We start from the raw sequence: 16,386 nt of genomic DNA on the forward strand, positions 1-16,386 counted from the left end.
GAAACATTGAAATCTTTTGAGAACCTTTACTATGTTCTTGGACATAGCCTTCTTGAAAATTCTATAAATATTTAATTCATGGTTACAAAATGTATAGCTATATGGTTTAATAACTCATTCGAAAGCAGTTCACTTTCCTTTCCAAAATCTTTAGTTAGCAATGATTCACAATTATTGGGAAAGATTAGTATTAAGAAACCCCAACAGAATGAAGAGTTTCCTCAGTATTACAGTCTAAGGGTATACTTCTGAGCCTTTGTGGTTGTTTCAGATAAATGAATCGAAAATATGTCCCAAACTAGATTTTGTCACTGGACTTTCCCTGCGAACAGTTTGGTCACTGGAAGGTAAAAGAGTCAGTGTTGTGTAGCATCCCTTCTGACCTGCTTTACCAAGGCCCGTGAGCGTAAGGCTGTGACTACCGGCTAATCCAGACGTGGCCCTAAGCCTATTTCTTAAAACCCGCCACCTCCTTCTGGCTCGAGTGTTCAAGTTAGTGATCCCTCCTCCTTTTGTTGAGGAACAAAGTGGAACCTAAGAAGAGAGCCCTAGACTAAAGCCAGACTACCCATATTCTACACCGGTACATTGGCAAGTGACTGATGCCTCTCTGCCCTCCCCTCAAACCCTGTGAGTGACCTAAATAATCTTCGTGTTTTTCCCATCCTAGTACCCAGCTCTACTTCACCTGCACAGAGAGGTTTTAATGTAATGATTGAACCAAGTTGCCTACCCCAGGGAGAAACCAGCATTGATATTTCTTAATCTAGTTGGTAAAGTAAGAAGTATGATTATATTTTCTCTCTCCTGTGAAACACTCTGATGTACCATAATTATTCATCCCATTTTTTTTGTTTCTTTGTTTAAGGCCCATTGAAAGTCATTTTAAAAAACGTTTGAGCTGTGCCTTTGTGCTGTATTCTATTATAGGCAATGAGAATACTCGGGTCAGTGAGTTCAGATTCTGCCCTCAGAGTACCCACCACCTAGTCATGGCGGAAAGCATGAAAACAGATGAATCACAAATCCAGTGAGATACGTAGAGTAAATTATATATGATACAGGGGTAGCAGGGGAGGGGGAATATACACACACACACAGAGGCATGCATATATAATTTACACATATGTGTATATAATTTCTCTGTACCTATTTTTAATTCTACAAATAGGAAAATATGTGTGGAGAGGATAGAGGCAGCTTTATGGGAAACTAAAAACAAAATAACATTCCTAATTTTTTACCTGTTTTCTATCAAGTCAGTTATGTCCACCCACAATATTAGTTGTCATAAGCTGCAATCAAATAAATTATGACACGTGAGGTTAAAAAATACTGAATATTCTTTCTTTTCATAAATAAATTATTTTTCAATGTCTTCAAACATACATTAAATCTCTCTTTCCTAGCAATTGTCACTTCTGTCATTGAGCAAAGAACACCTAAATGTGTCAAGTAATCACCATAAACTAGATACTGCAGCCTAAAGTATGTTCAGATTCTCTTTAGAATTTGGGCAATAGGGAAATTTGCGTTTTCTAGCGAATACTGGTGTATCTTGGCATAATTAATTTTTGTGCAATGTTATCACTAGAAGGGCGAGATTTTCCTGGTGATTGGCAGTCATCATAATCATAAACTCAAATGAAGGAGTGGGCAAGTGCGGAGTCTGGGGGTGAACCCAGCACAGACAGTGACGGCTGTGCCGTGGCGGGGTGGGGGCGGGGAGCTTAGCAGAGTTCCTTAGGAAAATCTGGCCCGGACTAATTTGTTTTGTTTAAAACTGGAAATGGTATTGTGAAGTTTGCATTCTGTTTTCCTTCAATAAGTGTATTAAAACAAGGCACCATGTTTTTAAAGGGTTTCTTCCTTTCTGCAGGAAAAATTTGGCTTCTGTAAAAGAAAAAAATGTACCAGCAATTCAGCAACATTGCACCTCTTTCATCATTTTGGGGGTGCAGGTTTCAGCTCAGTAACTCCCGACATATTTTCTGGAAACATATAAAAACATGTCTATAAGTACTGAACATAAAACCTGACTTTACACTCATAAACGTTTGTACAATCTTATGGTCCATTTAGCATTGAGTTTCTTATAGCTGTGTGCATATTTTAAAAATCATTAGAATAAATGAAAATTGGAACAGAATGCTATTCGAGAGAAGGTACTGTCCAGAATGCCTGAAGAACACTGTTCAACAACTCTCCTATGAAGTGAGCAAGCCTCTTCCTCATAAAATAGATAGAAGCAATGCTTTCCAGATACCACCATCCTGAGAAATTAAATTAAGATGGAAGCACCAGAATATTCTTTTTTTTTAGTATTTTAACCACCCAAACTAAGTAATGAAAAAGCATGCTTCCTAGAGAGGTGTGGCATAATTGGAAAGTTAAAAGCCAGACCAATTGGATTGTATTTTGGAAAACAGCACATTGTAAGGCTCATAGTGCTTTGGGGCTGTGCCCAGCAACCCTAAAGTTAAGAGAGGTAAGAAAAGGTGGTGCGAGGGAGCTTTGTAAGTCCAGGGATGTTCCAGAAAACTACCAAGTGGTCTGAGAATGTCTCATGAGAATGAAAATCCTGATGCAACTGTCTGTAATCTGAATGTGAGGAAAAGGTAATTCTTAAAAAATAGTTGCACTGTTGCAAAATATATGTGCTTTCACCTTTTGATCTTTTTTTCAGGGTGAAAAAGATAAGCATGATGCATATACTAAAAGATGTCCATTCTTTGCTTGGTATTTCTTTAAAATTGCATTCTAACCAAGACTTTGTATCTCTCCTCTCTGTTTTGTGCCCTCTCTGCCCTAGGTTGGCCTTCCTTCCATGATGTGATCAGTTCGGACGCTATTACATTTACAGATGACTTTTCCTACGGGATGCACAGGGTGGAAACAAGCTGCTCTCAGGTCAGTTAACCCTACCTGAAGACCCAAGGCTCATTCCGCATTGCAAACACTCCCCATTCTCCTGGTTTTGCTAAATATAGCAACCAAAGCCTAGTGAGTGACTGATCACAAAAGGGGAAGACAACCACAATGAAGTGTCTGGGAATGTCTTCATGGTATCTGAGTCTTCAGGTGTTTAGTAAGCCCAATGATAGGTCAGTTATTGGCTTCAACATGAGACAAAATCATTGGGAGGAAAAACATTGCCACTTGACTCAATACAGTGGGGAATGCGCTATTCTAAGGACATGTGAAGATTTCATCCTGTGGCCTTAAGTAATCTGATGTTTATTTAGGTCATCCTCCTCTCCCTGAGGTTCTGTGCACTCACTGTTCAGTCATCATACCCCTAACAGTAATGATCCAAGCACAGTGACCAGAGGCCCCAGAAACAGCTTTCGCTGGGTGGGTGTGAGGCCGGAGGAAGGAGACTGGCAGTAGGAATAGGAAGTTCGATGGTAGGCTGTATGAGCACAGAGTGAGAATATGGCATAATTTCTTCTCTGCTTCTCCAAGAATATAGACCTATCCTCATTTCCAAGCATTTTATAGTTAGTTCCTTTATGCTGCTCTCACCAGATTTACTTGGCTGGCTGTAAGACAGAAATGAGCCTGTGTTGAGGAGGAGACAAAAATAGTTAATCTGTCATCCCACTCAAGAGACTTGAATATGTGGGTGTTTTGTGCTTAAACATAGAGACACTGACAGAACCTTCTTGCACAAAAAGTAAGAGCAGCCATACATTCTGTTCTATAGTAGGTAGTCCTATTCTTGTCTTCTGTAAGTAAGTGCAATGCAAAGTCTGATTCCTGTGACACTGAAACTCACTGACACTACAAAGTATTTTGTTGAGGGTTGTCTGTTGCATGTATCAAAGGTAAAGGGGTGCGCCAAGCAGCTGTAGTAGCAGAGTGATTGCCACGTGAGTCTCCCTCATCTTCTACTTGCCGTTTAACCCCCTCCATCAGGCACGAGAGTTTAGGGAGGAGGAGGCTTATTTCCTACCAAGTGCAGAGGGAAATGGTTCAACCCTAACCATCTGATGAATTTCTGTTTTCATTTTTTTTTTGTAATTAGGCTGGCAAGTTTACTCTTTTCAGGTATGAGAGCTACTTTCTCCTTTGAAAAGCAGACTTCTTATTTTATCTAAGTTACAGTTTAAGGTCACTCTTGGTTCTCAGATATGTGTCTCTGAGCGAGATAGTGGAACGTTGTAAGGCTGGGTCTCACCTCCTGAGATTCTAATTTAATTGTTTGGAAAGTCCTGAACATCAGCATTTTTAAAAGATCCTCTGGTTAACAATCACAATAACCTCTTAAGGTACATACTGTCATTTTCTTTCATTTTACAGTTGAGGAAACTGAGGCACAAGGAACACAATTATACTCATGTAATTTTACGTAGATTTCAGTGGCAGAACTGAGATGAAATTTGGGTGCTTGGCTCCAGAGCTTTCTGTGGTGCTTAGATGGATGGACAGACAGACGGAGAGATGGATAGACCATAAAGAGTCACACTGAAATAAGAAAAAAATCATGTTATTCCCCAGCAGTACTTTAATTCAATTCAGTTTAGAATCTAATTGAATTTAATTGATATTTTTATAACTGCCATGGAAACAAATTATGACTATCTTCCCACAACATGTATTTGACAAAATAGTAACTTGGTTGGAGGACACCTAGTTATGTATAACTTAGGAACCTACATAATACTTAAGGAAGCCTATTTTAAAACTAATAGTTTTCCCTCCCTCCCTTCCTTCCTTCTTTCCTTCCTTCAGGCTGCCTTAAAGGCTGTTGTATGACTGCTACTCACCTTTTTCACTTAGAACCCACTTTCAAATGTTGAGTCTCATGAAAACCAAATAAAAAAGACAGAAAAAAGTGAGGTGTAAGATAGCTTTTATGAAGGCCTTACTCTCTGATGGCTTTGTGATTAGTTCTCAAAATTCACAGTTGCAATAAACTTCTCCTTTCTCTCTGCCAGTCACAGAGATAACATGAGTAGTAGTGAAGGAAATACCATGAAGGTGACCGAAGAGAAATGAAACCTGCTAACTGTGCCCAAATTAGACAGGATTCATAAAAGGACATCAAGCTACCCCAGGCAGAGCTCTCAGCCCTTGGTTAAAGGCCTGGCGATTGTTACTGTATTATTTGGGTGAAGAGGAACAGTTGGGTGAAGAACTAACACTGACCGGTTCTTTCGGCTTCTGTGTCCACCACCTTTACTTCTCGTATTTAAAAAGTATTCGACCCTTTCTTAAATAAGAGTCTTAAGTTTAAAGAGAAGAGGGAATTTCTTCTCCTAAGGCATGTGTAAAAATACATGCTTCGTGAGGTAGGTTCCATATAGAAAATAATCGGTTTCAGCCCCCAGAGTGATGCCGTTTGCTGGACCCTCCCCCATGTGAACAGAGCATGAGCGTCTGCCTCCAAGTGCAGCAGTGGCCCCATGAACTAAAGGGTGCGGAGTACCTTTCATATCAGTTACTTTTGTCTTTTAATGTGTGTTTCACGCACGTGTTTATTTTCCTTTTGTTTTACATTCCTCGTTAGTTTTCTCTTTTCTCATTTGTCCTTTTTATCTTAACTTTAAAAACAGCTTTAACGGTTTCCATACTAGAGTAGCCACTTGTATTTTACTTCCTAGCTTCTTACTCTTTCGTTATCAGTTCATCTTCTTTTGCCTTCTAGTCTTTCAGTTTTACCTGGACTCTTCCCCTATCCCAACTTCTCCCATCTTTTTGTTGCGTTTTGTTTCCTTTTTGATATGATGGGGTGTGGGAAACTTCTCTGATCTGCTTCTTCTCTTTCTGGGTTTCTGGTTGTATTTTGAATTCACAAGTCTTGTTCTTTCTCCGGACTGGATTGCATCAATATATTGTAGCTTGTATTCTGAAGAGTCTGTTAGATGCTGTTAGCATCTTGTAGACATTGTCGACTGAACCTGCTCCGTGAGGTACTTCTTTCCTTGTAGTAAAGGCGCAGTACCTAAACCTGAAGACCCTTTTGCTGCCATCTTGTACAAACGAACTGAGCTTCCATGGATGAAACCGGTAGATTCAACCTGCTTGGTTGGCAATGTGGCGATATTTTTTTTATCTATTGGTCCCTAATGCTTGCTGTAGTACTTAGAATTCTTATTCTTTCTTTTTTCTTGTGATATAGACCACACCATCACACCATGCAGGGAACTAGGCCTCCTACTTGGGTAGAAATTGTAAATGTGTTGGGAGCCATGACCTGCCACCTCTTTGCCCCACATTGTAGTTTTCCCACGCATCCAGTGACTTCTTAAGTAATAATATTTTAGTAAACTTTTATTGAGAAAGTTAAGCTTGACTCAGTACTAGCACCACTTTTCAGAGGAGTGTTGCAATAAGGTCTTTCTATAAGAATTGCTGTTGAGGAACGCAGCACACGGCCTGACCTTGAAGTTCACAGCAGGGAAAACAAGCAAGCGGTGGAGGCTCTTCATGTTCATGGACTTCCTTAGGATTCCTGGGGGGCGGGGAGGGGGGTGGGGTGTGGGGTAGGGAGGAGGTGACTTTCACGCTGATTTTTNTAGTGAACTTTTATTGAGAAAGTTAAGCTTGACTCAGTACTATCACCACTTTTCAGAGGAATGTTGCAATAAGGTCTTTCTATAAGAATTGCTGTTGAGGAACGCAGCACACGGCCTGACCTTGAAGTTCACAGCAGGGAAAACAAGCAAGCGGTGGAGGCTCTTCATGTTCATGGACTTCCTTAGGATTCCTGGGGGGCGGGGAGGGGGGTGGGGTGTGGGGTAGGGAGGAGGTGACTTTCACGCTGATTTTTGTTGTCACCCTATTTGTTTTCTCTTACTACTCTGTCTCCTGAATTGAGGAACTATATTCCAGTTATCTCTTCCAAGGAGGTTCTTTATCTTAAATTTGCCCACTTTTGATGGGCACACTTACCTTCCCACTGATTATGGTAACTTCCTAACAATTTTCCGTTACAAAAAATTCTCCTTAATTTTATTTAGTCTACATTTTCAGCTAGTGATAAAATGCATTGCTTCTGTTCCAGGTTCACTGACCACTGGGAATAATTGCTTGGCAGCGTCTCCCTAATCCTCCAATCCCAGCCTGTTAATGCTTTGTCAGGAGTTTAACTTAAATTCAGTGCAAAGATGTAAGATTTGCATGGTTTAAGCTGTAGTTTAGAGAAGTAAGTTCCTGCTGGCAATACTTCTTTCTTCAGACCAAAATTCTACATCTGAAGCAAATGGGAGACCAATAAATCACATAACTTTTTGTGGTAATCTTTAAGGAAACCATCAGATCCCGGGGTTTACTCACGTTGGACTCTATTTGTGGCGGCTGCTCTTATTGTTTGGGTCTATGGTGGAGCCCCTTCAGTTTGGTTTAGACCATTATTAATTTGTTCTAACTCAGCCAAATCAACAGAAAGGTAAATATCCACCTATTCAAGATACTTTTCAAAAGTTAAGCAGTTTTTGGTAAAACCCCAAACTTATTAATCTTTTGCAGATGACAACTCATATATTGCTGATGATTAAAGATGCCCATGTGTTACAATAGGGTTTCAGACTCACAGCCCATCTCTCTTTTTCTTGATCTTTCAGTAAAATCATAATGCTAAACTGGTGACTTTATAATCATTTCCTTGGCAAAAGATTAATATCATAAGCACAGAGGAAAAGAGCCCTACTTATACACAAGTGTCTTCAATAACAGTGGGAGAAAACAGGATACTACTGGCAAAGTAAATTGCTTTTCTTCTTAAAACGCGTTTCTTTTTCCCATCCTGCCCCACGTGCCCAAGTGTAAACGCCCCGCTTTGAAACTACTTCATCTTGTAGATCAAACGCTTACGAGAAAATGACAATAATAAAGCCCCAAACATCCTAGGAAGAGCGTGGAGAAAACCTCCCGGGACAGTTGGGAACGCATCAGTGAAGAAGTATGTAACTATGTTGAATGCACTATTTGTGTTTCTTATGCACACGAGTGAGAATTGCAGTCTGGTTTTAAAGAATTATGCTAAGTTTGATGCTGAGTCACTTTTATGGGGGTCCTTTCCCTCGGTTCTCTGTAGGTTCTTTCGTTGCCAACTTTTGTAGGTTGGGAGGCTTAGGTAATAAAGGATTCTTGTGGGAATTAAAGTTTTTTCTTTTGAACAATTCTCTCTTGTTTTTTCAGAATAAGAGCTAGAAGAGTCATAGTTTGTATTTTACCTGTAAAATACAGAAATACATAATCCTTTTAAGACAACTTTCAAAATTCACACCAAAGATTCTACCCTGAAATAAATCATTAACAGCAGGTTTCTGAGATTTCTCCATCGGGCAACTAGTTTGTTTCAGTTACAACCAGGTGTGCCGAGAGCCCCCGACACATTGCCAGTTGGCTGGGGCTGGGGAGGCAGAGCTCGCAGGCGGCTGCAGAAACAACGCATCACTGACAACTTCCATTCATCATCCCAGCGTTGGGCCAGAGGTAGAAGCTGGAAAGAATGGGCTCCATGTGCGTTCTCAGGGAGGAGCCTTCAGGGCTTGTGCACGTTTAAAAGAAACCCGGTAACAGTCTTTCATGTGAGACTAGATGTACCTGGAGGACGCAGACAGGGTGCTGTGTGGTTAGGCTTCCCTCTTACAAATGGCCTCTGGGCTTTGCAGGCGCAGGGACTGGGCAGGTGTGCGGGGGCACAGATGTAAATGAGCTCCTTGCTGAGCTTTGAAATGTTGCTTCTTCCTCTGGTATCTGAGACAGGAGTGAATCTTCCAGAACACCTCATGGCAAGCATGACAATGCTTTCATTCTCATTTTTACACCTTTTCTGAGGATTTCCCTAACCCCTTCCCAACCCATTAGAGTTGTTTGCAAATGACTTTTGTGGCCTTTTTCTGACTGTAATTTCTCTTTCTAGCTCCCTCCCTTTGTCTTCTGCCCAGATTAGGCACATCTAGAGTCTGTGTTTTCCTTTCTGTTTAGCCGAAAGACTAGTTCCAGATTTAGCAAAATGAAACTGCAGACCAATAGCCAACTCAGTTCAACAGATTAAATTATTCTAACATGGAATTTTTACAAATGATTTGGGAAATGAAGACCCTACAAATACTTCTAAATGGCTTCAAGCGTATCCTGACTGGGCTTTATTTTTGGAGTAAGGTAAATAGAACTGTTTTCTAAATATGCCCAAGAGATGATTAACAAAGGCAATATCATTGACTTTGCCTGCATAGCTGTATTCAGTCATTGAAAAAAAAAAAGACTATCGGAGGCTTTTATGTGAAAACTCCACCTCTCAGATGCCAAGTGATCAAAGTGCCGGAGCTGCATGTGAGATCAATAACGCGCACACACACTGGTCACTGCGAGCACCGGTTCCTGCTGGCCTGCACGCTGACTGTTTTGGCAGGCAGAGCTGGGTGTTTTCCTGTGTCCATTGGGTAAGCATATGTATTTTTTACTGGTGCATCTTAGCTGCTGATGCCTGAAAATTTGGCCTCAATTGTTTATAGAAAGGAAAAGCAATCTGAGCTGTCAGCCTCGATATTACCTAAACCTGCATAGAATGTGGTAAAATAATGCAAGATTTGTTTTTTAGGCCTGTTTCATATTTTCCAGGCAATAGATCAAATCAGTTCAGGGTTCATTTTTAGTTCTTTAATAAGCTGACACAGTATGTTGGCAGTAAAATAAGAATGCACTTTTAACATGGAAGTGCCATGTAGTCGAACTTGCTATTTGTGCTATTTATTAATATGCCTAGAGCACCCTCGAGAATGGAGGGTAGCACTTTCAGTGGGGAAACTGAGATTCTAGCTCTTTTCATTGTACTGAGCACTGTCCCTCACTGCTCTCTCACCATCTCTGTTTGGTGTCTTAGCCTTATTTGCTTGTGAACTCCTGCTTTTCTTTTCTTTGCAGTTTACGTGTTTTACACACCAAATGCGCAGTGAGAAGAATGAATGAATCACCTGTCGTGCCTCTTCTCTCACGTTCTTCCCTAAACCTCGACTCTTCATATGTTCAAAGTGCCCCCCCCAGAGACACCCCCCTGCACTGCCTTCAGGTTCTCCCACCAAAGTCCTGCCAGGAAAGCCACCCCTGACCACCACACCTAAGATGTCAGCCCCCAACTCTGATACTTCACATCGTGCTTTTTCTGCTTAGCATTTACTTCCACTACCATACTTTACAGTTTCTTTATGTCCTTGTGTACACATGATCTGTTTCTCCTGCTAGAATTTAAGCTCCATGGGGCCAGGGATTGTCCTGTATCTCCAGAGTCTGGGACAGTGCCTGGCATGTAGCGGGCACTCCATAAACATTTATGAAAAGAGTGAACGGAAGTCATTTGCTCCAGGCTTTCGTTTCTCTGCTACATAACGGTTGATGTATTTTCGTAGTCTGTTTGAATGCGGTGCACCAATGTCTCCATATCCTTCACCCCCGTCCCCACTGAGGAAGGGTGAGGGGTAGGTAAGTGTGGCCTGTGCTATCGTGCAGGGCTTTATTCAGTGAGCCAGCCTTTTTTGAGACATTTTCTCTGGGCCACATTTCTCTTAAACACCATCAAAACCAACCTTCCTGCCTGCCTGTCTGGATTCTATGTCACTATGTCACTTCCTGCCTGTCTGGATTCTATGGACTCTCCTTCCCCAGTTTTTTTGGATGGTCAGTAGCATGGATTTGAGCTAAATAGCTTATTTAGCTTGTTCCTGTTTCACATGATAACATAGTTCAGGCCAGTAAAAAAGCCAGCACGGCACCCTACCTGTTGGAAGGCAGAAAAAAAAAGACTGCGTGCCCAAGTGACGTTTCCGTTGGCCACACTTGCAGTCCTGGGGACTGTGACAAATCTGTGGAGCCTTCCCATTGCTTTGCTGGGTTCCAGGAACATCCAAGGCTGCTCTGATGTTAAGTTTTACTGCCCATGAACGCAAACATCACCTCCATCGTGGCCAGTTAAACAGTATCTTTTTCGAGGACTTCTGCATATCTGAAACCCACCCATCCAAAGCCAAAAGTAGTGCCGGGGGGAGAGAGTTTATTCTGCCATGTTTCTTACAAGAGGAGATCAAGGGTCAACTCAATTCATAAAATTACTGCAGTCATTTTTCAGCTGGCTGAGAGACTTCACAGATCAAAAAATACAGTGGCTTCTAAATGATTTCTGATATGCACAATTCTAGTGTTTTTTCTTCTCAGCATGTGGTGCAAAGCCTGCCAGAAACCATCTTTGCGGCTATTGACAGGCAGATTAGAAATCAGCCACGATGGTTTCCATCATTTCTCTACAGGCTGGTCATCCATTTAAACCGCTTAATGGGAGTTCCTCTCAAAGCCGGCTTTGTACACGCTCTTAGCTTACATTTTGTTCTTCTCTTTCAGTGTGGAGCTCACCTTGGGCACATTTTTGATGACGGACCCCGTCCAACTGGCAAAAGATACTGCATAAACTCGGCTTCCTTGTCCTTCACACCTGCGGACGGCACCAGCGGTGCGACCAGGGGCGGGGGAGCCGGCAGCCCAGCCCAGGCGGACAAAACAGAGCTGTAGAGGCCCGGGGAACGACGGAGACAAGTGTACTTAACACACAGCTTATTAACAGGATTCAAAAGTGTCTATCCTAGATATATTTTTTCAAAAGAATATAAGGGCAGTTTTGTGCTATTGATATATTTCTTCTTTTGCTTAAACAGAGGCTCTGGCCACCGATGTATTTTGCTATTGACTAGATCCAGGACTGTTTATAACTTTAGCGAGCAGAGATAGCTGTGTAAAACTTCTCCATAAGCCAGTTAAGCACCATTTGGCATTATTTTCTTCACACACATAGCTTCTTTTTAGATCCCCCCCTCCCCGCTCCCTCCTTGGTTAAGAGGCTGAAGGTGCTTGGTCTTCAAGTGTGAAAATCGAGATCCCCTACACAGTGTTAAACCCCAGAGCTCGGAAGTGCAGGGCACCCGAGACCTACGAGACACATGGCCTTGAGGCATTTGTACAGATAAGGATGGAGTGATGTCTTCTGAGACTTCCTAGCTTTGTGGACAGTTTGAGCTAAGGTCATTTATTCTCACTAAAAGGGTGTGAAGGTCTAAAGTCTTTCCTTATGTTAAATTGTTGCCAGATCTGAGGGGGCGCACTGAATATCGGGGCAGCAGAGTAAACATTACCTCACGGTTAGGCCTTTATTTTATTTTCCATTGAACACGTTGGAATGTAAGACAACTGTAAAATGTGGAGCTCTGTTTTGTCCAAAGTTTGCTAAGAAGAACACCTGCCATTGCCTTTGATACCAGCTGCATCCGGAAGGGCATTTGGGTGAATTCCACTGTGTAAACTAAAATATTGGGAACGACGCAGTTCGTCAAGGCAGCAGCAGTAAGGGAGCAGAGCAGACCAAAGAGGAGGTCCCGGCGCTCATGCAGCCAGCCTCACGCAGAAGGGCTGCCGAGGCGCGCTGCAGGTAACAAAACAGGACCCCAAGGGAGGGACTTTGCACGCAGGTTCAGGAGGACCCTGGAGAGATACTGGGGGCTGAAATACAAATAGCCAGGAGATCAAGTCCCACCCTTGACAGGAATCTGTTGTGCAGCAAGAGATGAGCCATTTAGCCTCTTCATGCCTATTCTTCATGTCTAAACTGGGACTTACATTATTTGTAAAATAATTGACACTCACAGGGCAAAATTACAATATTATATTGCTATACAGTTAAGATCAGTGTTGTAAAATTAAACTGATCTGGTTCTAATTGCCTCAAAGGCCAAACCCAGGCATTTGGAATGGAAAGAAGCGGAGAGGAGGTTCAGTTAGCTGATTGGTATGGAAACAGTTGGGCTAAGAGCCAGAAATTTTTCTTTGTAGCAGTATGGCTGGTTTTACTCTGAGGAGCTCTGCTCGGTTGTGTAACAGTTAGTCTGGGGGGATGGCTGTCATTGTGCACCAGCAGGCTTTCATGGGTCTGAGCCGCGGCGTTACAGATTGATACCGCTGCAGCCAGGTGTGGAGGAGCAGTGGATGGCTGATGTGTTTTGTGTCTGTAACCTTGAACGCTAACCCTGAAATGCAGTTTTTGAGAAATATTATTTTTGTAAATCTTTGAGAGCTCATGAAAATTGATGTCTTTCCTTAAACATACCATGGCAAAAATAAGATACTTGACAATGTTACAGAAATGAGAAAATGAAAAGTTGTGACAAATCGAAATGTCAGTGTGGTTATGTCCACATTCCTGTATGTGTCTGCAGCTTCCTGGCGAGGCCCTGACGTCCCAGTGACTCTTCCTTGTCATGTTTGCTACAAGTTTGCAATTCCAGATAAGTTATGCTCGTCTTCCCTCGGCTCCCAGGTGTTTCCCCTCAGGCCCTGGGATCACTCGGGAATTTTCAGGTTTCACTCCCCCATAGAAATGAGATTTAAAATTTAAGATCATTGGAGCCTCGGCATCCAGACGTTCCTAGAAGCCGTTCACAGAGGGAGCGCCAACATTTCCCCGTGACCCAGCGATCCCATGTGGAATCGGCCAGTGTGACGTCCATCCTTGGGGGTGCACACAGCACTTCTCACGTCACTCCAGTCACGTGTGATGGCCTGCCCTGGGGCGGGTTGGACACGAGCCACAGTGTTGGGATAGACAAGGAAGATAAATCAGGGGCTTCTTTCCTCTCCCCAGAGACTCTGGGTTTTCTTTGTTCCTTCATTTTTATTGTAGGGCTTAACATTTCCCTCAAAAAAAAACCCCAACTCTTTCTCTAATCCTTAGTCTGTGTTTCATGGAAAGCCAGTTTTTATTCTACCACGTTTTCCAGCATCAACTTTAAGAAAAATGTAACATCCATAGAAAAAAAAAAGTGGGGTATATGCATGTGGTTTAATTCCAGATTGCTTTTGAGTTTAAGTGGTATCAAATTTCAGTATATTTCTGTCTTATGTTAAGGAAATATATTACTAAAATGTCAGTGAGCAATAATGTCAGCTGTCGAGCACTAGATTTATTTTTGCAGGATATGGAGTGCAATGAACTGAGTCAATATGGCGAGGTGTATGTGATCTGTGGGAGTTACGCCGTTTAGCGTAGGAAATGCATGGGACTTTCCCTCTCTGCTCTCCAGCCCTTCGCGTGCTGTTAGGAGATGCAGGTTTCTGTGGGTGTGTACAAAGTATGTCCAGACAGCCATGCAGGATGGATCTGAAGAAAGCAGCAGTATCTATTGTATTAGAGAGCATTTCTCTGTGTTTAAACTCTTCACTTCTTAGATGCATTTAAATTCTTAATGCAAATGACATAGTCATTTAAAATCCTCTCCATGTTAACCGAATTGAATGTCTTGCTTTAACTACAGAATATGATGAAAGGGATTACCATTTGTTCAGAAGGTCAAATATTATTTTTGCTTTAGATAGCTTTGTAATAATATTTCTTCAGACAATTCAAAACTTTTGAAAATGATGTGAAATTTTCATTATAAACCCCTTTCCTAGGTTTATTGTATACAGGAAATATGCAATAAAATGTCTTTATAAAAACGGTGTCTGATTCCGAAGGACTCCTCATGTTGAGGCACGGAGACGAGGACCACCTGTGGGCGTTGGCATCGGCCGCCCTGCTTCCCTCCTCGCCCAGCTGACAAGTCTGCAGTTGGTGCCGGGGGCCTGTTGTCTAACGTGGTCTTTGCACACGGGGGCCCTGACCATGGTGGGGTCAGTCCAACTGTCCACAGCCCAGGCCCCAGGAAGGGGCCCTGGGGATTTGAAAGATTCTTTTGCCTCACCTCGGCGGAAACTTCAGCAGCATGTGTATGTTCTTGGGTTTCAAATGTGGACTTTGCGGCATTTCATCATGATAATGCTGCAGGATAAAATGCAGGAGTGATACCATGCTGCTGCCTAGATTTCTGTTAAGGCATTCGACGGGAAACTTACACTGTTGTGGAGTTCCCCATTGCTCACAGTTGTGTTTACCTTTCAAATAAGTTCTTCAGAAGAGTTTCTGTGTATAGTCAATTACCGTATACTGATATTTAGGTCAGTGATGGGCCGCATGTATGACGATGGTCCCACAGTATTATAATGGAACTGAAATATTCCTGTCGCTTAGTGACTGCATCACATAAGGCGTTCCTCGTGTGTTTGTGGTGATGCTGGTGTACAGGGTTTCTGGAGTCGGCAGTGGTGTGCAATGATGTCCTGGGCCTTCACATTTGCTCCCCACTCACCCACCAACTCACCCAAGCAACTTTCAGTCCTGTAAGCCCCATTCATGGTAAGTGGCCTAAGCAAGATACCATATTTTTTACTGTACTTTTTCTATATTTAGATATGTTTAGATACACAAATGCATTGTGTTAAACTTGCCTACAGCATTCAGTACAGTAAGATGCTATGCAGGCTTGGAGCCTGTATTAAATGGCCTCAGGGTGAGTAGGCTGTACCACCCAGGTTTGTGTGAATGCACTGTGATTAGCACAACTACAAAATCACCTAATGACACATCTCTCAGAAAGTGTCCCCATTGCTAAGTGATGCATGATTGCAGTATTAGTTGTTCAAAATTTTTAGTTTAATTTTTGGGTTCATTTTGAGGAGAAGTAAGGTGAGGAGGACTTTTGTTTTCTCAGCCAATTCTTTAAATCATATTCCTGGGACCCTCAAGTTCAGAGGTCAGCGATTTCACGGAGAGTGCCTTAGAACACTGCTTCCCATGTGTGGTCCCCAGGCTGCAGCGTCAGCTGCTGGGAATCCAGGTTTAGGACCCCCTCCCAGACTTACAGCCTCTGGAGTTCTGGGGTGCGGCCTTCGCGGTTTGTGTTTTGGCAAGCCCTCCACGTGACTCTGGTTCCAGTTTGAGAACCACTGCCTAGGATCATCTAGTGAGAGAAAGTCTAATATTCGTTTTAAAAAGCATATTTATCTCACCCAGTACCACCTCGCACCTGCCAAACGGCTTCATTTGTCATCACTGGTGGGCTTTCTACAGAGATGGCTCCAACAGTTTTCCCAAAGCTCCACGTCTGTCAGCTGTTGTTGCCCCTCGCCGCCCATTTGTCTTGTTCTGGAGAACTAGCGGAACCTCAGCAACCAGCGGCACCGTCAGTCCTCTTTGTACAGCTGGGTGGACCGCAGGCTGCGGGTGGTGCTCGGCAGCCTCTCTGGGACTTCAGGATGTCACGGCGGGGTTCATCTCAGCAATTCCAAAAACTAGAGACTAGATCCGATGTGTGATCCTGTATGTGCAGACAGTGTGAGCCATGTACACGAAGAGAGAGCTGTTACAACCGCAGAGCTCTGTGGTAGCCTTAGAGTTGTTCCCAGTAAAGTTTTCAAGACCTGTAGAGGGTATGAGAGCTCTGACCATAGGCCACCTGGATTCCTGTCTTAATTAAGGTCTCTGTCATAAAAGTTGACATTTCCCCTTGTGACAGGTATCTT

The 16,386-nt window shown here is 42.7% G+C and overlaps 1 protein-coding gene across 1 annotated transcript in view; it reads left to right on the forward strand.

Moving 5' to 3' along the window:
* Window positions 1-14,477, forward strand: part of MSRB3 (methionine sulfoxide reductase B3) — a 173,147-nt gene extending 158,670 nt beyond the window's left edge. The window contains 2 exon segments of the mRNA XM_037063084.1: window positions 2,813-2,910; window positions 11,344-14,477. Of these exon segments, the coding sequence (XP_036918979.1) occupies window positions 2,813-2,910; window positions 11,344-11,511 (266 nt within the window). The 3' untranslated portion in view covers window positions 11,512-14,477.
* Window positions 14,478-16,386: the final 1,909 nt, after the last annotated feature.

Source organism: Sturnira hondurensis, unplaced genomic scaffold (assembly GCF_014824575.4).
Source record: "Sturnira hondurensis isolate 20B ecotype Veracruz unplaced genomic scaffold, ASM1482457v3 Scaffold0014384, whole genome shotgun sequence".
In the NCBI taxonomy this organism is placed as follows: Eukaryota; Metazoa; Chordata; class Mammalia; order Chiroptera; family Phyllostomidae; genus Sturnira; species Sturnira hondurensis.